The 27,246-nt window shown below is 39.7% G+C and overlaps 1 protein-coding gene across 1 annotated transcript; it reads right to left on the bottom strand.

The window, feature by feature from the left end:
- Nucleotides 1-27,246, bottom strand: LRRK2 (leucine-rich repeat kinase 2; the record flags this gene model as incomplete). The annotated part of the gene is made up of 25 exons (XM_009865799.1): nucleotides 1-122; nucleotides 2,126-2,200; nucleotides 5,506-5,714; nucleotides 6,860-7,012; nucleotides 8,784-8,968; nucleotides 10,192-10,264; nucleotides 10,558-10,751; nucleotides 11,744-11,938; nucleotides 12,567-12,667; nucleotides 14,056-14,226; nucleotides 14,986-15,146; nucleotides 15,787-15,977; nucleotides 16,162-16,262; nucleotides 16,579-16,725; nucleotides 17,536-17,727; nucleotides 17,880-18,026; nucleotides 19,204-19,358; nucleotides 20,279-20,466; nucleotides 21,319-21,407; nucleotides 22,032-22,233; nucleotides 23,564-23,782; nucleotides 24,629-24,756; nucleotides 25,776-26,005; nucleotides 26,529-26,710; nucleotides 27,060-27,246. Coding segments are annotated over 25 exons (3,997 nt in total), but the record flags the coding sequence as incomplete, so codon positions are not given.

Here is a 27,246-nt window from a genome sequence, read left to right as displayed (position 1 = left end):
TCACTCCAAAGAAAAGTTCTTCATTTTTTCTGCTAACTCCTGTCTCATTTCTATATGTTTCTTCAGGTTTTGCACTTCATGGGGCAGGTTAATGTCCCACACTGACACACAGGATTGTAATTCTGGAAAAGAATTAAAAAACTTTTGAAAAATGGAACAGAGACAAACTATTGCATAAGTAGAAGTGGTTTTGCTATCTGCTTTTTTTTTTATTTAATACTCGCAAATTGCCTCAATGAACATGATGCTTAGGACCTGGAAGACAAGGTGTGTGACACTTGGTGTGAGGAAACACGGTTATGGGTTACAAGCTGTTTGTACTTGCACAACGATTTATGTTTCAGTTCCTGGAGTATACCACTGAAAAACACTCAAAAAACCACCTCTGGTGCCTGTGGGCCATAAGGTCCTGACCTGAGCTTCACCTAATGCTAGCACAGTGGTGCCTGCATAAAATTTCACCTCTGTTTTCCTGAGCAGACATTCCCTAAAAGCCTACAAGACCCATTCGCTGAAAACTAAAAAAGAAAACTGATTCCATAAAGTAGTGAGTATTCTGGGGAAGGGTCACTTCTTCAATCTCCTTCACGCAAACAACTCTATTCAGGGGGTATTCATGTTGCTTTTAGTGGAATAAGTAGGGGCACGAGAAGGGGCTCACAAACTAAGGCCCCAAGGTTTGTGGGAGTCTCTGATTCCTCTCTGCATGGCACTCTTAAATGCAACAGAAAGGCTAAAAAGGCATTAAGTGTTCCTACAGTAATAACCGGGGAACATCAGAACATAAAAATCACTGTTCTGAGTTTGATTCCTGTTTTACTTCAGTCAGCTCGTCTACACTTGCCACCCTCAACTTTATGCTGTCATTGCCACATTTTTTGGAGTCACTGAAACTGGGATGGGATAAAGGTGAACAAGGGCATTGATCGGAGCATCAGCTGTTACTTCCTAGAAAAACCCACGGATGGAGATTTTCTATCTTCTTGCTCCTGTTCTCTATCCTCATGGTCAAGAATCTTTTCCTGGTGTGACCTAAATCTCCCTTGCTCCATTAGAAACTGCTTAGTCCTCACACTGCCCACAGGGAGCACAGAGAAATCTTTCTTCCCTGCTGTTTTATTTACATATTTGAAGCCTATTCTCATGTCTTCTCCAAGCTTTATTTATATAAACCAGCTTAATTTCCTGCAATGCTTCCTCACAAGTTGCATTTCTCTCCTCTAAACTAGTCTTCCTATTCTATTAAGAATATTAAGAATGTTCTATTAAGAATGTTAATATTCTTAATATTCTACGAATAATAGATCATTCAGCAGTCCCAGAAGGAAACACTCCTCCAGCAGAGGCCACGCAAGCACTTGGCAGAGTGTAAGAACTCGTGTTTTACAGAAACTGCTTGTGATGGGTGTGAGGATGGTGTTTGCCTCTTCCGCAGCAACGTGCCGCAGCAACGTGACACATGGGACTCGCGCTCCGCCTGCCATCAATGACAGCCCTCTTTCTGCGGCGCCGCTGTTCCAGCCCGGCATTTCCTTGTGTTGGTACAACAGATCATTCCTAAAGTAAAAGGTCTTACATTTGTCCTCACTGAATTGTATTGTTTCCTTCCAGGCCATTTGTTACATTTGTCAAGGTCGTCTGGAATTCTAACCCTGCCCTCCAGTGTCTGTGTTAGCTGAGAATCGCCTGCAAATCGGAAAAGCACACTCACAATTCCTTCATCCCTGCAAACACTGAGGATTCCTGGCCTAGCACAGACCCCTCTGCAGATCCAGTTGGTATGTTCTCTAATCAGAGAACAACATTTACTCCCCACAGCAGGAGGGTTGGAACTAGATGATCTTCAAGGTCCCTTCCAACCGCAACCATTCTATGATCCTACAAAATACACTTTTCCAGCAAATTATATTGTATACTTCAGATAGTGGCTCTCCCACTGGCCCATTTTTGGAAGTTACTGTTAGCTTGTACGGAGCCCAGAAATGCAAAAGGCAACAAAAACTAGTTATGTTTCAATACAATTATATCCAATGATGATTATCAACTCTCCACTCTCGGTGGGTAGACAGGCAAAATAGTATCTGTTCCACTAATAATACAAATTAGTAAAAAACAGTTGAGGTACCTTTGTGGTATTTGTTGTCATCGGTGTCACTTTTATAGCAATATCCCAAAACCAGGATGGCATTCTTCAGACTCCCTTTTTTCAAAGAAATAAAACATCAAGTTTTACTTTTCATGGGACCCTGGCAACTTAAGGACAGCAAGAGTAGATGACATCATGCCACTAAGAGGACAGAAAGCAGAATCCGGCCAACCGGACACTTGGTGTGAAATCATCAGCTGCGAAAAACCCAGGCAGGAAAACAACCTAGTTCATGTCTCCATCTGATGTCCGGATTTATCGGGGTTCAAGGGCGTAAGCACTGGCCCAGCCCAGGAACAAAGCAGCCTCTTACACAGCGCGAGCTGGGGGAGCAGAGACGCGGGGAACAGACGCGGCAGTGAGGGAAGGGCGGCAAACGAGGTCTCTGCGCAGGGCAGGAATAGAAAATGCCAGGAATCAGTTTGGTTACAAAAAAACGTGGAACAATCAAATGCGATACGAGCTAATTAGTGTTCTGAACTACTGACGGTGTGTGGGTGGGAGAGTTAGCAGGGAAGCAGAAGCAGGGGGTGGGATCTTCCGGAGGTGCCTACTGAACAACACCAAAAAAGATGAGGAAGGTGGGAGTGGAAGGATCACAGGGGCACAAGTTGAACGTGCCAGTGTTTTGATGCCAACTTCCTGCTTATTCCCAACAAAATGTGCTTACAAATGCCTTGCAAGATGGATGAAGCTGTTACATGTTCTCCTGCCACAGCAGCACAACGAGGGCGGTGAGCCCTTGGCCGTCGCTCGTAGGGGAGTGCAGGACCCAGCTACGGACCTGGGGCACGGATGAGCCCAGGGAAGCACGAACCTTTCCCCAGCAGGCACCCAGTCCCACACCCCACACCTCTCCACACGTGAGGTCTTACTCACTCATCCACAGAAAAGATGAGGAGGGGGTCTGTTTCTTGGGGTATGAGGGTGGTGAAACACGGGCACAGGTTGCCCAGAGAGGTGGTGGAGGTGCCATCCCTGAAGGCATTCAAGGTCAGGCTTGATGGGGCTCTGAGCAACCTGATCTAGTTAAAGATGTGCCTGCTCACTGCAGGGGGTTGGACTAGGTGACCCTTAGAGGTCCCTTCCAGCTCAACTGCATTCTATGATTCTGATCTAGTCTTGGAAGTTTTGGGTGACTGCACCGCAGCGTGTTGCCCACGATACGTTCCTCTGAATCAGCAGAAGTTTCTAGTGGGTGCCCCAGGACCTCTGGAAGGTTCAGGGACATTTCTCCTGCCCTGTGGAGATCTGCAGGACATTCTCCTCTGATAGGGATGTAAATCTGTTTGTGGTAGATGAGGGCTGGTGGGAACCCTGTGCATCTTCCATGCTCTGATTTTTCATCACTTTTTTCTGCATCAGCTCTATCCACACTCTTTACAAAAGTGATCTTAATGTAAGTATAATGATTCTTTTCAGACTAAGGTACTTTCTTACTACTTAGAGTTTTGCAAATACTCTCCATTGTAAATCTCATGTCCATTATACACTGACGTGTTAGGCGACAGATTTAGAAAAAATACCTATTTCCATATGTATATATGAATTACAGATAAAACTGATGTCTCAAAGTCTGGCAATCTCTTTTCCCTGAAATATTTACATCTGACTGACACCATGTATTTTCATCTTAAATGAAACTGTTTAAAAAAAAAATATTTCCCTCTACCTTCTCTCACTTCACACAAGAAATGTGTTGCTACCGAAGAACTGCTCAGCAGCCTCAGTGCCATTTTCAGAGATCCTGGAAATAAAGTCCTTGAATTTTGCAGAAAACCCAACCCTTATAAATAATTGCTGGGAAAAGATGTAAAAAAACCAGTACACATCAAACTGCATGTATCAATCTTACTTGTCGTTCTTGAGACCTAGTTACAAATGCAGCTAAACTCTCCTGAAATATTTTCTATACATAAAATCTAGATAGAAGTGCTGAGGTGACTACAAACAAAGAATACAAGACTCAAGGCTTTTTAAATCCTGCTGTAATATTCTATACAATATACTTTCTCCACCAATGACAGTTATAAGTGAGGCAGAAATTTTGTTTTCATAGTAACTATCCTTTCCAAAATGCTAAAAATAAAATGTCCCTCTAGAGTACTAACGCTGTAGCTCTCAGGACTAGGAGAACTGAAAACGCTGGGCTGGTGAATCTGGACTCTCTAGCTCTTCGCAGCTGCAGACCCAAGAGGCTCTACAAACTTGCTGCCTCAGGCAAAGGCAAGTTAGAGGAAGAGTTTTATTGACTTGTACAGCTGTCAGCACTGTGAGCAAACTGTAGGCTATGGATACTAACAGTGCCATAAAAAACCCCAAACAGGGGTTGGAACCAGACGGTCTTTAAGATCCTTTATAACCCAAACCATTCTGTGATTCTACGATAAATTAAGTTCACAATGGTAATGAGAAAACATTCACAGCCTGCAACTATGAAGTTTGCTGGCAGGATTACTGTGTGTTTCTGTGCACACAACAGCAGGTTCAGAGTCTTTTCTGACAACACACATTTTAAATCACATCAAAAGGGAACTCCAGAGTTTTTTTTTCAAAACAGGTGATGGGAATCCATATGTCGCACCACAGAGCGCTTTTTGACGTAATGTGTATTTCGAGTGTAGCCACCACTGCAGTACAATGAACTCGTGAGTTGGTGTGTGACCTTTACTGCTTCTGGGAGAGACGCAAGGAATTGTACAGGTGAAGGAAATTACAGCAGCCAAGAAGTGCCCTAAACTCAATTACACTCCTCTGGCTGTTTGTAACTACCACGGCAAACCCACGACTATCGTCTGCCTATAGCAGTTGGAAACAACTGGCCCTGGTGACAGAAGAGCATGTAGGTACAAGGCCGCATCCTGTGTCCAATTGTGCAGCACTTTCCCAGCTTTGCTGTGATCTGCCTGGGACCCAAACCTAAAAGATCCATTCCTGAATAAGGATGGGAGAAGAAAATGAGGTGATAGCAGTTCAGGAAAAATGATTAAAACCTAACAAGCTCCACAGAGAGAATCCAGAAGCATAAAACTTCAGATGAAGAAAGAACATGGGCAGCCACAGATCAGGATGAAAACTGTGGGACAGAACATGGTATGAGTGGTGCTGGAGCGTGGCAGAACACGTGCTGATCTGTGACAAGCCAGGGCAGAGCTGCTGGTTTAGGTGGGCTGCTGGGACGCAGCTGACACTGGCCAGTGCCTGACAGGGACTGACAACGACAGCTGCGGAGGAATAGAATGGATGGACAAACCATGGAAAATGTTCATCTGTTCCTGGAACACCGAGCCAAACAGGACACAGCAATCCTCAACTTGGCACTGATTTCAAAGAACTCGTCATTCGATGGTTTTACTTACCTGGCTGAGCTGTTATCATGACTCTAACAGAATCGCAAACGTTGTCTATAACTCGTATAGGACGACGTGTTGATAAATCAAGCAGCAAGATATGTCCTCCTCCTGTCCCTATCCACAGTGCAGTATTTTTCTGCAGGCAAATTGTCTTCACTCTTCCAGAATAAGCCAGTTTATGTTTTGATTCCTTATCCAGCTTTTCCACTTTGTCCCTATGAGTATGGAGAGAATTTGTATTAAAATCTGGCGGCATGCTATTCCACAACTGCTAAAACAACTCTCTCACTGCTGGCCCTTAACACAATCATTCATCAAGACAAGCTGCAAAAATCTTATGCTAATCAGTTCAGTGACTTGAAACAAACTGGTATGAAAACTATTGGACTTCTAAGAGCCAGCTGGTCTGCTTCAAAAGGCCTTTAAATACGAGGCAGGTGTATTTCTCTGTTCTCTCCCACTAGAGAGCAAGACTAGGGAAGGGATTGTCCCTCTGTACTCGGCACTGGTGAGGCCACAGCTTGAATCCTGTGTTCAGTTTTGGCCCCCTCATGACAAGAAAGACATTGAGGTGCTGGAGTGTGTCCAAGGAAGGGCAACAAAGCTGGTGAGGGGTCTGGAGAGCAAGTCTTGTGAGGAGCAGCTGAGGGACCTGGGGAAAAGGAGGCTGAGGGGAGGCCTTATCGCTCTCTCCAACTCCCTGAAAAGAGGTTGTTGTGAGGTGGGGGTCGGTTTCTTCTCCAAAGTAACAAGGGATGGGACAAAAGAAAAAGGCCTCAAGTTGCACCAGGGAAGGTTTAGATTGGATATTAGGAAAAATTTCTTCATGAAAAGGGTTGTCAGCCATTGGAACAAGCTGCCCTGGGAAGTGGTGGAGACACCATCCCTGGAGGTATTTAAAAGATGTGCAGTGGTGCACTTGGCAATATTAGGTTGATGGTTGGACTCCATGATCTTAAAGGTCTTTTCCAACCTAAACGATTCTATGATTCTACCTCCTACTGCATCTGTGCACTAGAGAGAGAAGACATTCTTACTCAGGGTATGCAGGAAGGAACTGGATGCAAAAGCATTAATATCTGAAGGACAGCAAAATATTTTCTTCAGTCTTAAGCAGAGGTAAATGAATCTTCTCAACATCACAGAGAAATTGGGAAATATAACAAGGGTCTTAAAAACCTGAGATTCTATATGGGATATTCTGAAGTTCTGGGCCAAAAGAGAGGAAACTAATTCCACATTTGCCCAAAGAACTGTGCAAACCTCTTATCTCCAGCAGGTTAAGGTACCGTGCTAGAGCAGACAATCTGATATTCAGCTTTCTATGCACCAGGTCATCAATCTGAAATAAAATGCTTACTTAAGAAAATGTGCACAGTCAATTAGTTCAGAAAGTTTTTCTGTCTTCTTGTCCCAGATTTCCACGAAATGGCTGTTTTTCTTGGCCAAGTAGATGGATTTGTCTATCGCTATTGAAATAATGTTTGCATCACTGTAAGCATTATGACAGAACCTAGAAGAGAGAAGAACTCCAGTTAGATACACTGAAAATATCTAGTAGAAACACTTGACTATTATGAGTTGGGTTAACTTCCCTCTAACTCTTACAAAATCATTGAGAATCATTTTAAGAACCAAACTGGGCTGGGGTACAACAGAGAGGGTTTGCTATAACCAGTTCAACATAAATTCTCAGAAAAATGGAGCTGATGTGGTGAAAAGCTGAAATCAGGACTCAAAAGCCTTGGTGAACTATTAAGCAGGTATTCTTTATTGCAGCGCCGGGCACCGCGGGGATCTCTCCTCCAAATCCGCATGCCTATCAGGGGCAACTGATAGTTCTCTCTTCTGAGAACTCATTTCCATAAGTTCCCGCCTAGTTCCAGATGTGCACTGAGGTCTTTGGGTGGTTCATGTTTCTTCCGTCAGCTTAAACACCAGCTTTTCTTGCAGCTGTGTAAGCAGCTCCCTTACCTCAAGGCCATTGTGCTTCTTTGATTCCTCCTGTTGCTTTGCAGCAGGACTTTCTTATCTAAGCAGCTTCACAACCTGAGCATTTACAATCTGAACTATTTCTCAAGTCCCATAGCCCTAAAACCCCACATCAGAGTGATGCTGGTGATATCCTTGGAGGCTCATTAATGCCCAAAACCTGTGAATAAATCTTTCCTTTCTCTCTGCTCAAATCATGTCACAGCAGGGCAAACTCCACCTTTCTCCTGCCACTCTTGCAATGTTTGGAGACACTTGACTGTTCTCACGGGGCCCAGGAGACCACAAAGGGTTACGCAACCCAAGGATAACTACGCCTTAAACGCAGCGGTGAGACTTAGTTCACCTTGCTCTGCCCATGTTTCACGTCAGCTGACAGCCTTTCTCACTGTTTCCCTCTACATGCAAATTTATCTCTCATGCCAGATCTGTGCCTGCATGTATCAAAATATTATCGGCCCTGCCAATTGACAGTGTGAGCTTATTTCACTGACTCTTCATCTTGAAAAACAGCTCAAATTCATAGGCCCCTGACAGCAGACACTCAGCAACACGGCTGCTTTCCCTAATGTCACATATAGAGTTTTGCCCCTACAAAGCTCAAATTATTCCTGTGATGTATTTTGCATCCTGCCATTGAACTGCATTTTACTCGGGTTTTAGCTTGTTCCTTTTCAGCAACATTTTTTTCCAAAGCAAATTAACTTCCCATGATAATGATCTCTACCAGTGTAAATTCAACACTCTTTGCCTTGCTCACGAAAAACTCTCCTAAACTTCAGAGAGGGATTTGCCCACGTGAGAACTATATCAAACACTCCAAAAACTTCAGTCTCTAATTTCTGAATAATGAGAAGTCAGCAATCATAAGTGATTTAACTATATAGGGCAAAGTTTTGCATATATATCATAGTGACAAACGTGTAAAGAAATACTATGCTAAGTCTGTATGTGAAATTCTAAATAAAGAGGGCCTGGATAAATGTAATTTGGGAGAGAAAAATGGATTGGTCACACTTACATGTTTTCTGAATGGACAGTGACTTCATAAATCATTTAAATAGTAAAAACACATATCCCTTGCTTAAAAGCAGCACTGAATACTTTAAACACTACTCACTGATCTTATTTTTCTGCACATTGTATTCCACCTGTATTACGGAAGGAAAAGAATGGAAATAAGAGAACTCAAAGAACGAGCTCTGGAACGAAGTATTACAGCAAAGTGCTGCCAGAAATTTTTTATGGAAACAACAGAAGAGCCAAGTAATATCACTTGTAAAAAAACTTACAGTTGACTTGTCTTTGTTTCAATGAGCTTTTGAACAGAGAAATCACAAGTTAAAGCAATGATCTTTGTGCCACAGCCTCCCCAGATTATGTTTTTTTCAGATAAGTATGAAGATTCATTCAAGCACATCAGCGGTGTACTAACATTTCCTATAGTTACTATCTTCAAAGGTGTAGCACCCTTACACTGCAAGAAAAAATATAACTGCCATTAGAAACAAGGAGTCTATAGACACTCAGAACAAGGGCACACAGCCTGCTGAATTCAATTTACATGTCCAGATTCTCTGAACCATTATGGAATTTTTCTAGGATGTTAAAGAGACCGAAAAGCATTTTAGTCTCTGTAGGAATGTTCCAAAGAAAAAAGCCTGTGTGAGCAGAAACGGGACAGAGCTGTGACCGATACCTTCTGCAACCCTATGTGCAGTTCAAGAACTGGATGAAAAGCTGGACATGAGCCACCAACGTGTGCTCACAGCCCAGAAAGCAAATCGCATCCTGGGCTGCATCAAAAGCAGTGTAGCCAGCAGGTCAAGAGAGGTGATTCTGCCCCTCTGCTCTGCTCTGCTGAGACCTCACCTGGAGTGCTGCATCCAGCTCTGGAGCCCTCAACACAACAAGGACATGGACCTGTTGGAGCAGGTCCAGAGGAGGCCACGAAAATGATCAAAGGGCTGGAGCACCTCTCCTATGAGGACAGGCTGAGAGAGTTGGGGCTGTTCAGCCTGGGGAAGGCTCTGGGGAGACGTTATAGCAGCCTTCTAGTATCTGAAGGTGACCTTCAGGAAAGCTGAGGAGGGACTGTAGCAACAGGATGAGGGGCAATGGTTTTAAGTAGAGCAGGGTAGATTTAGACTAGGTATCAGGAAGATATCTAGTCTGGGAGGATATCAGGAAGAAGTTCTCTACTATGAGGGTGGACCATGTTCTAGTTGGGCAATGTGCTGCAGCTCCGTAACTGCTCTAAACTGCCTACAGTCAGGAGCTGATCCTCAGGAACCAGCTGATACAAGAAGTTCCCACCTGTTCTGTGAGCAGAACTCTAAACAACATTGTCTCTCTCAAGAGATCTATTCTACGGAAATTTAATGTGAACAAAAAGAAAAAAGCAGCTGTAAGAGCAATAAACAAATGAAATTTTAACTGTTAAATATTCTTAATAACAACCATTAATGTCACTCCCTAGTCAGTTTGACAGGCCTTTCAAGGTCCTATACCCAGAAATAATTTTCCCCTCTAACTTTATTGGTTAAAATAGTGTAAAATATGTATAGTTCCTCTAAAACTGCTGTAGAAACTTAAGAGAAGCAATTTAAAAAAAGCTTAATGAAAGAAAGCTACTGTCAGTAGCTGCTTTACATGTTACTGATAGTATTTTATAGAACAGACAGCAGAGAACAAGTCTACCTTTACTGCTCTGTCTTCAAAAACTGCCAGTTTGCCGTCAGCTGTGCCTACCAGGAAGAAATTCTTCTGTTTGCTGAAAGATAATAAAATAATGAATTCTAGAAATTCCTTAATCAGGTAAGAAACATTTAAATGAGTGGCCTGTGCTATTTCAAGAGTTTCACTGAACACTAGAAATGAATACAACCACATGTGGTCAGGAACACAGTCCTCAGTTACACTGAATACAAAATTAAGTGAAAAGACAGGCTAAATAAGCAGATGCCTGAACAAAACTGCATGAACATACAGATGTAACTTTCTTAACATCTCTGTTTACTTGTATTTTCAAAACATAACTCAAAATATTGAAAAAATAATTTATACCTTTGCTTTGAAAGAGAATTACAGTATAAACAAGTGATGGAATCTGACATCTTCTGCAGACGATGCCTTCTTGTTTCATCTTCTGTGTTGATCGCCCACAGAGAACCAGACTGGGTTCCTGCTACAATCCAGTTTTCTTTCTCAGTAAGAAGGGTCACTAAGGCCAAACTTAAAATTTTACTATCTGCAATATCCTAGTTAGGAGAAAAAACAAACCAAAACCAACCTTGTTATGAATTCAATAAGGGTAAATGCTAGTAAATAAATGCTGGTAATAAAAATAAATTAAAATCTTCTCAGGCCCCAGACAGACACAAGGCTTAACCTCCCTACTAAGAAATCTAATTCTCTACTAGCAGAATACATCTTCAACTGTGCCATCCATCTCTGAAGTGCTGGGAAGGACCCCATAAACAGTACAGAGGGAAACTCTAAGCTGAATGTTGAAAAAAAAATTCTCCTTCTCTGTTCTAATGACGGTCTCAAAGCCATCAGAGAACTAAAAGAATGGAAGTACTCTGCAGTACACATTCGGTTAAGCTGGTAACAATAAAAGTACCAGTCTAATATTTCTCTTTGTCATTTTAGTTTTAGAAAAATAAGCCATATAATTTATACCTAACCTACCAATTCAAATGTGTCACGGTCGACAGAGAGCAGATGGAAATATAACTTAAACAATGTTGACACTGAGACACACATGTTCATCACAGCACATCACACCTGGGTAAAACCTTCTCCCCCTTCTGATGGTGCAGGACTAAGATGCACAAAGATCAAAGATCAAGTGAAAAGAGCTGGAGTGTATCACCCAAAGTGGCACAAAGAGGTGGCATCCATAGGAAGATTGTTAGGGGAGGTAGAGATATGAAGAGTTGTATAACTATTACTCCTTGTTCTAGTCTCCATGTTAGAAATAGCTTCCATCTGAGTGGAAGAAAGGAACTCAGTAGTGGAAAGTCAGTATTATGAGAAAGTTCAGGCTAGATGGCAGGAAGAGAGGAAAAAGTGACTCCTTTTCTGCTTCACTTTACGGATACAGTGATGACTCACTTCTGAGCAATATTTGTTCTCTCAAAGCTTAGCTTTCCAGAAGTAATATCCTGCTGTTAAAACGCAATTCATTCTTCTGAGATACATCTGGGTGCCAAAAAAAATGAGAATACGTGCAACTTTCCCCACATACCTCACAAGTGTGTCCATCTGTATTTAGGTTAACAAATGAAAGCTGTGCTTTTTCTGAGTTCCCGTTGCCTATCCAGACTCCTGCCTTCTTGCAGCTTTGATTGGCAGCTACCATGCACTCTGCTGTAGACGTGCTGGGTATTGAAACGTACCTCATCAAACAGAGAAGTTCTGCCGAATTCAGGATCTCATAAACCTGCAAAGAAAGCCACAGCGTGCACATAGTAATAACAAAGGCTTTTACAGGGGAAAAATGTTTAATGGAATATGGACACAGTATCTCAGCAGATACGCTCGTTGGTATTACCACTATGACTGAGCAATGCTTGCGCACCAAGCAACTTTATGCTGATCCTTATTATCCTGTTAAAATTTTAGGAAGTTGATGGGGCTAAGGCACATTTGAAAATTCCATCCATTTCCAAGAGTGACGCAACGTGTGGTAACAGGCAGGAGGTTCCAGACCCACACTGCTGTTCTCCCTCTCGCGTGCACGGAACGCTGCAGGCGAACTGCGCCGACAGGATGTAACAAAGTCCTTTTTGCGTCCCTCTAGTAAAGTCCATGAAGCAATCCCAATCCTGCTTCACTACAATCACTATGCAGCAACACAGGGAAAACCAGCAGGCTAGAATAAATGTTTGATAGATTTTAATGGAACACTTTACCCTGGATGGGAAGAGCAGGCAGTATTTTATAGCTGTTTCAGCTCCAGGAAATAAGAACAGAAAAAAACCTGGTGCCTCTTACTAACTTTTGAGAAAGCACAATAACTTTGTAGTATCATCTATCACAAACGCACAAATAAATACATAAAGTAATACCTGGGAAGAAGTTGGTCGTTCCTGAGGGTTTTCCTTCAAACACTTTTTAATTAAAGTTTCAACTTTAGGCCAGGGGGCACACCCATATTCTTTGACTGGATCTAAAATGTAAAATTAGGTAACTTCTTAGCCAGTCTTTACCACAGTTCAAAAAAGAGAGTTCTGAGTAACTTTCTTACTTTGAGAATTCATCTAACTTCTTACAGAGTTAGTCTGTGACGTATCGTACTCTTAGATAAAATGTCAGCGTGAACAGCTTGGAACTGTTCGTCTGCCATTAAATGCTGGAGCAGGAAACAGTAGAGCTAGAGTCCTTTTCATTAAAAGCAGTTAGAGCAAACGGATTTTGTTTTAACTTTTTCGTCAATGTCCCTATGCCTGCAACTGAAGGTATGTGTGAGTCGTGTTTTGATTAATGCTGACCACTCGAGGGCCTGTCATTTCAGTCTGTAGTCAATTCAATTACCGTGAACATTTTTTTCCACGTGTATTCTTCTGTGTTCAGGCAGAGTATACAGAATATGGGTGAACTTCCAGTAAAATGTGTAGCCATTTAGACAACCAACTTCATATAGCATTTACAAGACAGGGCAGTTCAAATTCCCACTGAGTGCTTTGAATATGTATCTTAGGACTATAGGGGCTGACTTCTCTTAAGAACAAACCACTCATAAATAATGCTTTACCTTTTTAGATAATCGTAATCCACAGCAGATATTCCGGCCCTACCTTAGACAGAGGTAGAATTAATGACAAATACCCGCAAACGAACATAAACTGTTTGGTAAACAGTAGGTGCTCTTTACCTGTGAGCTCAGCCAGCCCCTTTTTTGGGGAAAATATAAAAATGATGAGCATGAGCACAAAAGGAACCGTATGCTCCGCAGAAACTAATACTGATGATTTTACAGGGTTCATAACACAGAAAGCAGCCAAATAGAGAGCTGCACTCAAGAAATACTTAGTCATCAGTTCTTGGGACAGCCTCTTCAGGGAGGGGATTTCAACTGCTTGAGCTATGAACTGGGCTACTGAGGGGTAGAAAATGTATGAACTCTGCCTCTGCTAACGGAGAAGCTATGCCAGATGAAGTGGTGCGGTTGCTGCACTTTCCTAAATGGAATGAGTTTTCAGTCTTCCTTTCACAAGTACGTTCACTACGGCAGGGCAACGAATAAGAACCACACATGTTAAGCTTGCAGCACTATAAAAATGCAACATCTCTTTACACAGAAGTTGCCAAATATCGAGTTATATTGTCCAAATGACTACACTATGTGCAGCCTGAGAGTCTGTTTAATCTTCCTGCCAACAACTTCCACAACTTCCAGCCAACAACTACATATTGCAATGCAGATGGAAATGTTATTATTTAGTCTCCTCCTCTGATCACTCTCAGGTACAACCTAAAACATGAGAGGTGTTATTTTTGCAGCAGGCAGGACAAATGGTCCACCTTCACGTTAAAACTTGAAGAAACAAGGCCTACCTGGTAACTTTCCTTGTATTGCTAATTCATCAAATTCATTTGGAAACTTCAAGCCTTCCATTATTCTACCTCCTCCTGTTAAAATATCATAAAGTAGCAAGCCAAACGAATAAACATCTGCTTGCTGATTGTAAATAACATTGCCTCTGGCCACCTCTGGTGCTCGAAATCCTGAAAATAAATCATTCATTAATAGTTACTAAGATGAAGCCATCTTTATCCTTTTAAGAGCAAACACTTATGGGTGAAAATGTCACAGGAAGTAAACCACAAATGGCACACTATTGCTGGGCTGGCAATAGTTTGCCTGTGACAGACCTCCAAAAACACCAGTACAAAGGAAAGGGACAGGACATCACTTACAGAGCTCTTGTGCCCTTACACATAAAATAATACATTAATGAATGAATACTCAAAACTAAGGGCAAGTCTGCAGTCTTTACTGAAGGCCTAACATTTAACATTTGAAGTCACACCCTGACACACAATTTCGAAGACCTGAAGGCACTGTTCAAAGTTGCTGAATTGTTCAGTGCTTTAAAATAGCTGCTAACGTGCTCTCTCTAAAGGCAGGGAACACTGTGGATATTTATCGCCTTTAAAAACATTAAGATCTACCTGTGCATGACTGAAAACAGAAACAACGAATAATTTTGGTGGTATAATTTCAGTATCACAATAACCATATTAAAACAAGACAGTAAAAAATTACAATGAATGCATGTAATTTACTCTAAAAGGGGTATAAACAGGAACAGGAAGGAAGGCCAAGAGATATTTAAATCTGGCATCATAACTTGCAGTCCAATTAGGACTGCATTTCTCGACTTTGACTAGAGTACAGAATTGAGTTACTTCTTATGGAAAACATAAAAAACATATTAGCTATTTTTTGACATAATGCACTGCAAAACAAAGCTATTTCCATACCTGGTGTGCCTTCAGACGTTTTTATTCCCATTCGGCAACAATACTGGGCAATGCCATAGTCAGCTATTTTTGCAATAACAGCTGAGTTAGGGTACAAGGTAAAGAGCAACACGTTGTGAGGCTTTAAATCCCGGTAGATGATCATTGCTGAATGCAGGTACCTGTTAATCAAAAAAGCATTTATTGAAAGCATTCATAATTTAGGGATGTGTCTGTATACACACACTGAATGCATTACTCCCACAACAGTAATTGTTAAATATTGTGTTAAAAAAAGAAGTCAAACATCACCGACATGAGACCGCCTCACTGGATACCGACTTTAGAATTGTTCTGAAATAATATTTACTGGCACATAAACATTGCAGTATTTTAGTACGAAGTGCCACTGGCAGTTTGAGAAATGAATCTTCAAAGTTTAAGCTTCATTGGTCCATGAGTCCTTTTGCAGGTTTTGTCATTCTATAGTCACAATTCAACAGCTACTGAGAACATTCATGGACTTTCAGAACTTTAAAAATGCACTGAATTATTTTCTTTGACATTAAGGTATCAACAGCCACACAGAAAATCCACCAGAGCTCTTGCTATTTCTCTGCTTAGATGAGCACCACTTGTTAGCAGAAAAAAGCAGGTAACAAAAAATCGATTTTATATACCAGCTAATCATAAAAATGCAAACATTTGTCTGACTCAGGGAAGATTTGGCTTGAGATCTAAGAAAACAGAACCTTTTCATCTGCAGTACATGCTACTTGCAGCTGTATCCTGTTTTCACAACAATGTAGAAGTGCCATTTACCTTAAGCCATCGGCTACGTGTAGAGCTATCCTGTGCTGAAGGGTTCTAGTTAAACTCGCGTTGTCTTGTTGAAGCAAACGATCAAGAGATCCTTTAAGGGCTAATTCCATCACCAGCATGCGGGGACGGATGGCAGCAGCCAGCAGCGATACTAAACTGGGGTGATGGAGGTGACAAAGCACCGCAAGCTCCTGTAAAATGTAAAATCAGATGAAATACTGCAAATAGCGTAACCTCTGTAGCTCTGAAGTAAACTCACAAAAGTTCTGGAGTGAAGTCTTGCAATTGACTGGAGCTTTTTAAGCTCTTCACTAGGGTTGGCTTTCCAAGAGAAGCACTACAGGAAAGAAAGAAAAAAAAGGCAATATTTCTTACTTGTCTTAGAAGCCTGAGGGAAGTATGTTTATTGAAAATCTTTACAGCAACCTCTTCTCCACCATAGGATGCCCGGTACACAGATCCAAATCCACCATCACCTTTTCAACACAAAATTGAAATGAGTATTAAAACCAAAGAAATATCAGCTGAAAGATAGCTGAAATGGTCCAATTTTAAAATGTGTGGATCATCTACTGTGTTAAGCTTCATGATCAGCAATCTAAACACATACAGAATGTCCTAGCACACACACAAATGAAAGATTCAAACCTCAATAATCTAAAATTAAGACTACCTTAAAAAAGGCACTTTCACAAAAAAGAAATCTAAAATGTTTTCCATATGTTGCAGAACTGACTTCAACAGATTTGTTTCCATAAGCTCTGTAAAAAAGTCCTATAAAATAACGTTTACCCAAGAGAAATTCAGGAGCTTCATCAAATTCCAGGTCATCATTGTTCAACATAATATTTCTAGGCAAATCAGCCAGTATCAGGTCAGGAGCAATCTGAGCTATTGGAATGGTGTGCCTCGGTTGATCTGGATTTACCAAAAGGTCACCTAAGAAAACCCAATGAGACAATAAAATAATAAAACAGAGTAGTCATCATTCAAAACGCACTGGAAGGTATGTGGATCTCTCTCAGTGCATATTATCACTGTAACTACAATTAAAATCATATGTGTGTATATACATACATGCACAGACATAAATATACCTACATGCACACACATATATATGCAATAGAAAACTAATTTTGTCATTCAACTTTACCTCTCTTACATGTTTAAGTATTCTCAAGTTTCTGCATATGTAACCAGCCAAATGTGATAGAGGCTGTTGCTATGTAACAACACCAAACTAATGGAGAGATTATTCTTCTGTCCGTTAAAAGAAAGAATTCCATCAGAGGGTAGAATGTCATCCCAAATGTCGCCTTTTAAATTATCATTGTATGCGGCCCAACCAAAAGATGTAGTATCAGTTTTACTGTGTGCTGGATTCAGTTCCGTGAATCATAGAATCATAGAATGGCCTAAGCTGGAAGGGACCTTAGAGATCATCTTAATCCAGCCTCCCTGCCACCAGGGACGCCACCTCTCGACTAGATCATGAAGCTGTATTAACGGTATCATTACAAAACGTTTGGTTTTTTTCATTATTGCCCTTTATACATGACTATATGGAGTAGCTGCAATCTTCCCCATATGCTAAACTTACATAAAAAAGAACAAGTTGCTTTTGGCTTAGATTGCAATTATTTCTTACAGAAATAACATAAGTACTCAAAGGTCCTAAAGGGGATGTCGTATAATATTTTTCTACATACAGATGTTCCTCTATATACCTCAAATGGCATAAATACGTACCTTCTTCAGCTTTTCTGAGTAAGTCATCAAGTAGTATTTTTTGGTGTTCTTCGCCATCCTGAAAGCTGTACAGAGCCCACTTCTTCAACAGCGTTTCCCCTTCACCACATACATCTATATCCAGCAAACCAGGAAACCATTCTTCCATAAGAGAATCTATGTGATCCACAACTTGCCCCAGAAGGATGCACCCTTGAAGACACCAGAAGAGGGAAATGACAGCCTCAGTCCACTATCCTTTAATCATGAAGCTAAACTCTACATTCTAAAGGCAAAAGCACAACAAATCCAGATGCCAAGCTGCAACCAAACCAGAGCAAACATCAGGCTCAGGAATAATTAACCTTTTCTGCAAGAAGGTGCCGTAATTTTCAAAAAGCTGTCTGGGTTGTTGTCGAATACGGCTGATTCCACTAGACAATAAGCTTCAGGAGACCAGTTCAAGTAGATGCCTTGCCTCCAATACATTCTGTTAGGACGAAGAGCTCTCTCTAGAAAATATAAAATCAGTTTAAGAATCTGATCACCAATATGAATGTCATACTTTAAAATATTCAGAATAATTCATGGCACTTTGACTATTTAATTAGGATTGTAGGATTACGCCTACTCAAATAAACAAAATAAAGGCTAGAACTTCAGACAGAATAGCCCCTCAAAAGCTAAATATTTGTCCACTGGTGCTCAGTTCTATAAGGTGAATTCACAAACTAAATATTTAATCACATGGTAAGTCACGCAGTGCGTGATGGATGTAGGGATTACAGAAATGCTTAAGTACATTCAGATTGAAACACAGATTATTTTAGGCAACATATGAATAAAAATCAGTGATTTAAGTTTTTCCTTTATCACACACTCACAAAATAGCACTGGAATTCTATGCTCAGGAAGATGAATGCCAGGAAAGATGACAGTTATAAATCACATTTGCAGAGCATTAGCAATGTGTATTTTTCATGCTTTACTTGTCACTAGCATTCATAAAACACATAATAAGAAACCAAATATGAGTGAAATTGCAAAGTTCAGCACACAGAACTAGTGGAAAAAATTAAAGACTCCCTCTTGCTCTTCTGATAAAAGCAAAGTATTTGGATGTTCATAAAGGGAGAATCAGTGAACCTGAACAAAATCAGTTTATTTCTTTGTGTGTATCCATTCCTGTATTCTTTGTAGAAGTGAACATAAACAGAAGGCTTTGCTCCATCTCTATATGTGAGGGAGAGAAATAGGCTGTTTGCAACCTTCACTTTCTTTTGCCACCACTGTAGAGATCATGCACCATCTGTTCCTAGATATTTCTAAGGTACAAAAATGATCGCTGTTCTTTTTCTGACATATCTGAAGTGGCGAGAAATTAGGTAAAGCAAAACAATGTTGGGATTTTCTTTTACAATGAGGGTGGTGAAACACTGGAACAGGTTGCCCAGAGAGGTGGTGGAGGCTCCATCCCTGGACACATTCAAGGTCAGGCTGGATGGAGCTCTGAGCAACCTGATCTAGTTAAAGATGTCCCTGCTCACTGCAGGGGGGCTGGACTAGGTGACCTCTAAAGGTCCCTTCCAATCCAAAGCATTCTATGATTCTACGATTACAGCTTCAACTTGCAAATGTTGTCATTCAAAGCAAACATGATCTATTGGTTTTGAAGATAAAGATTTGTACCTCTTCCTGAGAGCATGTAAGGTGATATTTCAAGTAACCTGTTGATCAGCCTGGACCAAAATCCCATGGGAAAGTACGGCATCTCGTAAAGTCTGATGATAATTTCTGAATTTTCACAGTGAGGAAGCTCGATAACAGGCCTGTGATCAGACAAGCTGAAAGAATAAAAATATTAGACAGTATTTAACGATGTGCTTTATCCAAACTGACTGATGACATACATTAACTTATTCTGTAAAATGTATTATTTATTAATGAATGAATGATTTAAATGATCAGGGAAGAGACACTGCATTTGCTTATTCTGCTTGCTTGTGCTAAACTGAAGGTCTGCTGCAATTTAAATCAAACAGAACCTCACTAACAATCATTAGATACTGAATGTAAGCATGAGAAAAACCTGAGACACATATAAGGCAGGTAAAATATGCAGATAAAATCTTCCAGGACTCTGAAGAATATAGAAATCAATGCAATCATGCAACACTCTCTCCAATAAAGCGACATAAGCGTTATTAAACACATTAGAGCAATCTGTAACTGAGGCAGAGAAACTGTTTTACATACTTCAGCTAAAGTAAGAGACTGCATTTAAATTAGTAACACTTTTTTGCCACCACATTTAATACCCAGACATTTTGGAGGAGATCCTGCCTCTGAGTAACTTGATTGTGGTTCTCATTCCAAGCAAATAGGCTACAGAAATTCATAGTTATCTTTTATATTGCAATAAATATCTGTAATGCTGGCACACGGCAATGTAAAGCTAAATTACAATTTTCCTGCTGCAGTCTCAAAGCGTGGTAATCGTAAAAAAAATATTATTCTCATAAAGCATTTCATCATTTACAGATTCAATCTACCCACCACGCTAAGGCGACGTAGGTTTTATCTGCTACAAAATCAGCTTAACATGTCCCTGAAAGCATTAACTAAAATGTAGTGTACCAACTACGTATGATGCTTTCATCTACCAAATTGCTTTGATGATCAGTTAAACTAGTCAGACTAATAGAAGGTTTTTATTCTGATTGATTTCTATGGCTGTCATTTATGGGGTTTGCCCTTTGCTTACCTGCTTGGGATTAGTAGTTGATCTTCTCCTAATGGCAAAGCAATCTGAAACTTTTCCAGAAGTTTGAAGTATTGGGACATGTAGATCTTTGGAAATTTGCTCTTCTTTAAAAGGAATTTTTCCACGTCTGAACGCTTTACAATTCCCTTAGGATATTTAGAAGAGCCTTCCACTTTCACTGTCAGAATCTTTCAAAACAGAGTAAACCAATTTCAGGTTACAGACCTTAGACTGCATTTTGCTGACAAACTTTGTTCCCTGAAATACCTGACAGCCTATTATTTAGGGGGGAAAAAATGGAGTCCATTTCACAGTGAAACCAAACATTTCCATGATGTTAGCCAGCAAGAAGACAGCAGTAAAAAAAAATTAACCTGTCCAAGCCACTTGTGTGCTATCACTCTTCAGCAACTTTCACTGTATGTTACGATCTCTCGGGTCTTCTCTCATTCTTAATTCCACTAGCTTTACCTGCTCAAACTTACATTTTTGCCATCTCATTTCCTGCACTGAGTGAAAGATAAGTTTCAGAGGTTGGGAACTCTGAATATATATATGTATAATTTTAAGAGTGTTTCTAGCTCAGTATTTCAATGATGGCTTCACTTAGGCAGTCAGGGTGCTAGTCTTCTGTCCCAGCTCACTTCCCTCTGCCCTCAGTATCCAGCATACAACCATCCTTCTCTTCCATTCATACTGCTTTAATCCAAAATTCCAGCTTTTATCTCAATGTATCACAACATATTGTCGGATTACTTTGCATCTGTGGGGTTTTTCTACTCTATATGTATTCCTGTGTCCAGTGCAATTTAAATGATATTGGACATTAGAGAGTAAGAATGAAGAACTGCTGAGACAGACAGTTGTCTAGAAAGCAAAGGAAACAGAAAGAGCCAGGTGAACCAGTCTAGGCCTTGAGAAAATTCTCAGTCATGCAACGGTAAAGAAGTGCTGAACAAGAACCACTGATAAATTACAGTGGTTTCGACAGCGGGAAAGAGTTCCATAAATGTAGATTAAAAAAGTAATCAGAGTCTAACCTGTGCCATGATTTTACACAGCCACTTAGGATCTACAAAATACAGGTCTCTCAGCTGTAGTGCTGGGTCTTGAAAATGAAGGAGCACACCTGCACAAGGAATATGGTAATTAGCAGTGCATTTCTCACGCTTCATATTAAGCAAAGTAAATGCTTCACTCTGAGCTGGTTTTCTTACACGACTTGCCATGAGCAATCTGAATAATAAATAAGGCTGTTGAATTTATGTCAGTATCTCGAGAACAGAATGCAATCATGGTTTGTTCAGCTTTCCCTTTAGTTTCAGATGTTCTGTTGGGTTTGTAATCTGACTTGTTCTTCTGCCAAGCAGCTATGCTCTGTGTAGTTTATTATTTAATCCTATGAAGTCTGTACAGCACTGAGATAAGCTGGTACACATTTTCATTTAATTGCTGTTCTATTCAAACTATTACAGATATTGCATCCTTCTTCAGAAACTGTGTTTTCTAACCAGCAGGTATGATATTTCCAAGGAGGGGTAAGAGATATAAATTGTTACAGTAGTGATGCTTTGTATCAAGTAATTCCTTCGGGGCATAACAATCTGGGTTATTAAAGTAATGTTACTGAAGCTTAAGCATTTCAGCTCAACGCTTTGTTGCAACCCCGTGTGATTTAAAAACACGTACTGCTCTGTCTGCTGCAGATTTGCAACAAAGTGCTAACAAACATGCACTGAAGATAATATATTACCTGATTCATTCAGAAAGTGAATCGCATGAGGAAGTTCATTTTCATCCAGCTGTAACTGGCCTTCTTGCACCAGTTCCAGTAAGCGTTTTTGATCAATCACAGGAAATTCAAGTGGCACATTTTTACGTTCCAGCAAAATTCTCTTCTCCAGCTCCAGGTAGCTGTCAGGAATTAGCTGACCAACCACTGGTTGATCTCTGATCTGTATAATAAGGAATAATAATCTTTAATGTATTAATTTATTTATGTGAAATGCAGACAATAAAACTAAGATGTAAGGTGGGTACGTCCACTGAATAATAGCAGCAAGAAGGAACAAGAATTCTTATTTATTGACTAACATAGCTTCTAAAAGGTAGATGTAACTAATTCTTCTTTTGGAATTATAATATGAATGTCTTTCTATAAATGAATACTCCAGGAAGAAAATATTTCCATATTACACATACATAAAAAATATGTCTCAGAAGACATTAAAGAGAAGCTTTGATCTGAAGTAAAAGACGTATATTCACTGTATGAACATGGACAACAGGCAAACGACACAGGACAAACAAGCAAATGAATAATATAAAAAGATAGCTCTTGTAATCTGCAATATTTTTAGTTATGTCTTGAGATAAACTGGGGTGAAAAGGGTAGTAGCTCAATTAAAAGTCTGCACTGCTGATAGTCAGTGGACAAGAGGAGAGGAAGAAATATATTTAGCCAGGTTAGTGACACTTGGGGGAAACACAGTCAGGTGCTTTGCGCCTGTTTCCTGAGCCTGGGTTCCTTCCTGGAGACACCGACACCCTTTGACCTTTGGCATTTGCTGGCACCCCACCAGGTTTTTCATTCTCCACGGGTGCTGAGCTAGTGATGTTTCTTGAGGAAACACATTTCTAAATTGGCTTCCTAGTTTGTCATCTTCCTTTCAAAGAAGTTAAACACCAACTGTGGCAGTTTTAGCTGTCACAAATGTAATCAGTACTTTGTGTAATTTCAAAGACGCAGAGCACTTGACAACGTTGAACACTGCAGATTCTCCAGTTTAGGATCGTTGAGTCTCACAGGGTTTCTTTCCCTGCTTTAATTCATTCTCCTCTTTGTAGGAATAATTTCACACTACACCAAATGAAATTAGTAAAGGGAGAACTGGATGGCTTTCAGAAATCCCAAAATTCTATTTCCTGGTCCCTGAAATCTTGCAATACTTACTTCAATTACATGTTGCCATCCAACAAAAGCAGTTTTTGGTCAAATTTCTTCATAAGAAAAAGATGGCCTATTTTAAATGAAATATTGCACTTATGCCCCTAGTACTTGAAAATATAACTTAGCTAAGATATTTACTACGTTGATTTTTATTGGTAGAAAACGAAATGAAAACAAACCTCATTATTTCCTTCATTATTTTGCTGTGTGTAACATTTTATAGATGAGTGTGCTGTCACATTAAATGTGCATTTAACTATGTGTTAATATTTAAAAATGTACTTACTTAACTAGCAGTAGGATGTTTTCAACATTACAGACAGTATGTAGCTTACCTTGAAGTGAAGACTTTCCTTTATTATGATTTTCCGAAGTCTGATAATGGAATCGGATTCTTCTGTTGCATTCACAAAGTGATAATCTTGGATTGCTGGGAAGCCTCGCTTATTCAGCAGCTCTCTAGTAATTTTACTCATGCAGGTCTTACGCTGCATTTCATCAGAAACATCTAAATGAGTGCCAACAAGAATGACGGGGGATGTTGAAGCGCGAGCCTGTTGGTGAGACCCATACAGTCGATTAACTCAGTAGTGAATGTTGACTTTATTGTTTTATATCCACATAAAACGTGGGCATTTAAATAAGTTTGAAACCTGAAATACTATTTAATCTCTTTATTCAGAGTAAGTTTGAACTGCAATCCCAGATAATATCCTTAACTGGATAAGCAGTAAACATGCACCAGACTGTAAATATGAAACATATTTTCTTAACACACAAAGAGCAGTCTATTTCAAAAGAAAAGTATTTTTAAAAAAAAACCTTTTCTAAACCGAAGCAGTGTAGATCTCGATTTCATACTTTGTAGAGTAATGATAGTAAAATTGAGGGACAACCGTACTTTTCTTTAAAAATGCCCAACAAAACAGGAAAGCAAAGGGTAATCTGCTCGTTGTTGTTAGAACAGTGTAGCAATGAAACACGAGCAAGTACTACAGGGCAAAGAAGAACACATCAGAAATGGTCTTCACCAGCACTGAACCAACTGTAACCCACTGTCCTGTACCACTGCTCAAGGTGAAAAGCGTGAAAAAGACAAGTTTAAGAAACAGAATCGGTATACAAAATCTTTATGTAAGTGTATCACCCAGTCATGGCTAACCACGCACATCACTGTACCATTTTAACTACAAAATAGTGCTGATCACATCTTTGTAAGGTCTACAAATATTTTCATATTCAATATATGAAGTATTTGAGCTGTTGTCTCATCTTATTGTTTTTATTTGCTGAAGAGCTTCTTTCCTCTTCCCCAATCTGAAAATATTTGTGGTGAATTTGCTGTTCACCAACAGCCTCCTGGAAAGTGGAATTCCATTCTGTACATATCTATGGCTTACCTTGATGTTAAAAAGCCATGGTTTCATAGCATCTACCTCTGCTTGTCCTTTGCTGAGATCATAAACAGCAAGATATAAAGCTCTTTGGGTCATAAAATGAGGATGGGTACTGTAGAACTCTTCTTGTCCTAATGATAAAAAATTTCCACTGTTTAGTACTTCCCTCATTGAGCACCTGCAGCACCAGGGGGCAGAACACTTATTCTCAGATCACTAATCCACAAATGAAATTAATGCTTACAGAAAATTATCTGAATTTTAGGTAATAACTATGAATTTTAGGTAAGTACTCTGTGGTAGTTCATTGACTAGAGTGTAGTGTTGAAATACATAAGCTAGTTTAAAATCAAGGAGTGTAAGATTTAACAACTGGATAAGCATGGTTGCTGCAAAGACAACTTGAAAGGTCATAATTCTTCTAAAATCTCAGTAATTAATTTCTCCCTCACTCCTTCCTTCCGTTTTTTGTTTCTTCTCTCGCTTTCTCCTGTCTTTTCAGCAACTTCAAAATAAGACAGAATCAGAATTGCCTAACACTGACAAGTCCTAACTAAACCATATCCCTAAGACTCCTAAGTTCACACGATGAAGCATTTAAAATCACAACTGAAGCTCGACATTCAGCTTGAAAGCTGCTCTATATCCATTCGGATATAGACTGTATTTAAATGATCACCGACCAACATTTCAAAATAACTTTTCTATAGCCTAAAATATCCCTGATAAAGCCCAAAGTTTAAAGACTCCTCTTAAGCACTTGTTTTCTGTGATCTTATGAAACAGTGAAACTGTAGAGCCTTGAGAGATCCAGATTATAAAAGGGAAAAGCAGAGTTGAGTGGAAGATGAGTGTTCCCGTGATGGCAAGCAATTTCTTACTATTCCAAAATGAGAGCTCTACAGCACTATGGCTGAAAGAAGTGGTCAGACCACAACTGGTAACAAGAAATTCCTCAGGTTTTATATTAAAATAGAGGCATTAGCTACCAATATACAGAATTCACTCATTTGTAAGCAGCCACTTCTGGTCTAAGTTTGCATGATTCTACTGTGTGCAATTTAAAATTCCACAGACTGACTCTAAGAATAAGTAATGCATTAATGTGTTAGAAAAGATAATAATAAAGGAGAATAAGCTCTCAAAATACCTCCAAAATCCCACACATTTAATATAAGCTCTTTCTTCATTTTGCCTTTCCCTTGAATGATCCAGTCTTTTACATCGATGCCTACTGTAGCTTTTGGACCACCCAATTCTGTTCGTCTGCACTTCATTAGTTGTTGTAGCAGGGTAGTTTTCCCACTGCCAGTGTTACCAACAATCATGAGCTTCATTCTGTTATAAGGTACAGCCTTCTTCAGTCGTTGTTGAAGAAATCTGGCATAAAAAAAGTTTGCAGAAATCACAGAAGTCTGAGAAAAGTACCAACAGAACTTGAAATCAAGGATAAATCCAAGTCACATAATTTTCTTCAGTTTTTCAATATCTGCTCGGTATTACTGGGATTTTAACAGTCTTCTTAAATTTTTGATCTGAAAGTTAAATATTAATTCAGAATGTGTCTTTTCTTGTTTTGTAATTACCAAAAAATATGCTGTGTCCAATGCACTTGGCAACACAAGAAAATGTTAGAAGTAACACCATTTATTGCATAATTTACAGAAGCAGTGAATTCAAGAAGTAATACTATTATAATCTAAATCACTATATTCCATTTTATATGTGTGTTGATATGATATGATCTATGATATATAGGATACGGTACCTTCCATAGAGCAGCATGCTGGATTTCATATGACAAACCAGCACGTCTTTCCAAAAGGGTATGTTGTTCCCTTAATGATCACTGAGTATCCCAAGAAAGTAAACTAAGAATAATCAAGGTAATAGGGCAACAAACCTGATAATGTCTCTGGCTTTGCACCCCACATGTTTGAAATCTAAATTAAGATGGAGCCCTTCCAAAGGAAGATCCCAGATTTTGGACAGTCTTCCCATTTCATCTGGAAAGAATCTCAAATCGGGATTATGACTTAGATCCAGAGAAGTCAAGTTCTCTAGGAAGCCAATCTGAGGAGGAATCTAAACAAAAGAACATTTAATGGGCAATTAAATGTTTAAAAAAATGTATACGCACAAACACATCAATCAACAAAATTAGCTAATATTACTGCTGTAGTGTAACATTTTTTTAATAAACAGGCCTAATATCCCACACTAATAGACAAAAAAATTCTGTAATGATTATGAGACACACTCCAAACAGAAAAGCTGTCTTCATTCACAGGAAGTACTATTTGCCCTTACATACCATTTTACTAATCAAATTTGCAACAATAGGAGAGGTGACATCAAAATCAAATGAACATGGAAAAGCTGCATTCAACTGAAAAGTGATTTCATTTTCTTTAGGTAGAATCTCACACTTTACCTCCTTTAACTTGTTGTGGGACAGGTGAAGCTTTTCTAGCCTAGACCATGCACATGCTTTTTCACTCAAGTCCAAGACATCTATTTGATTATGATTAAATAACAGCTCCCTTAAGTTTAATGATTTCCAGTGCATTGGTCCAGGTAGGCTTATGATCTTGTTTTGGCTTAAATCTACTGATCGCAAA

The sequence above is a fragment of the Apaloderma vittatum genome, unplaced genomic scaffold, assembly GCF_000703405.1.
Source record: "Apaloderma vittatum isolate BGI_N311 unplaced genomic scaffold, ASM70340v1 scaffold12153, whole genome shotgun sequence".
Taxonomy (NCBI): Eukaryota; Metazoa; Chordata; class Aves; order Trogoniformes; family Trogonidae; genus Apaloderma; species Apaloderma vittatum.
Note: the sequence above shows the minus strand (reverse complement) of the source record. Positions and strands in the feature narration are given on the sequence as shown.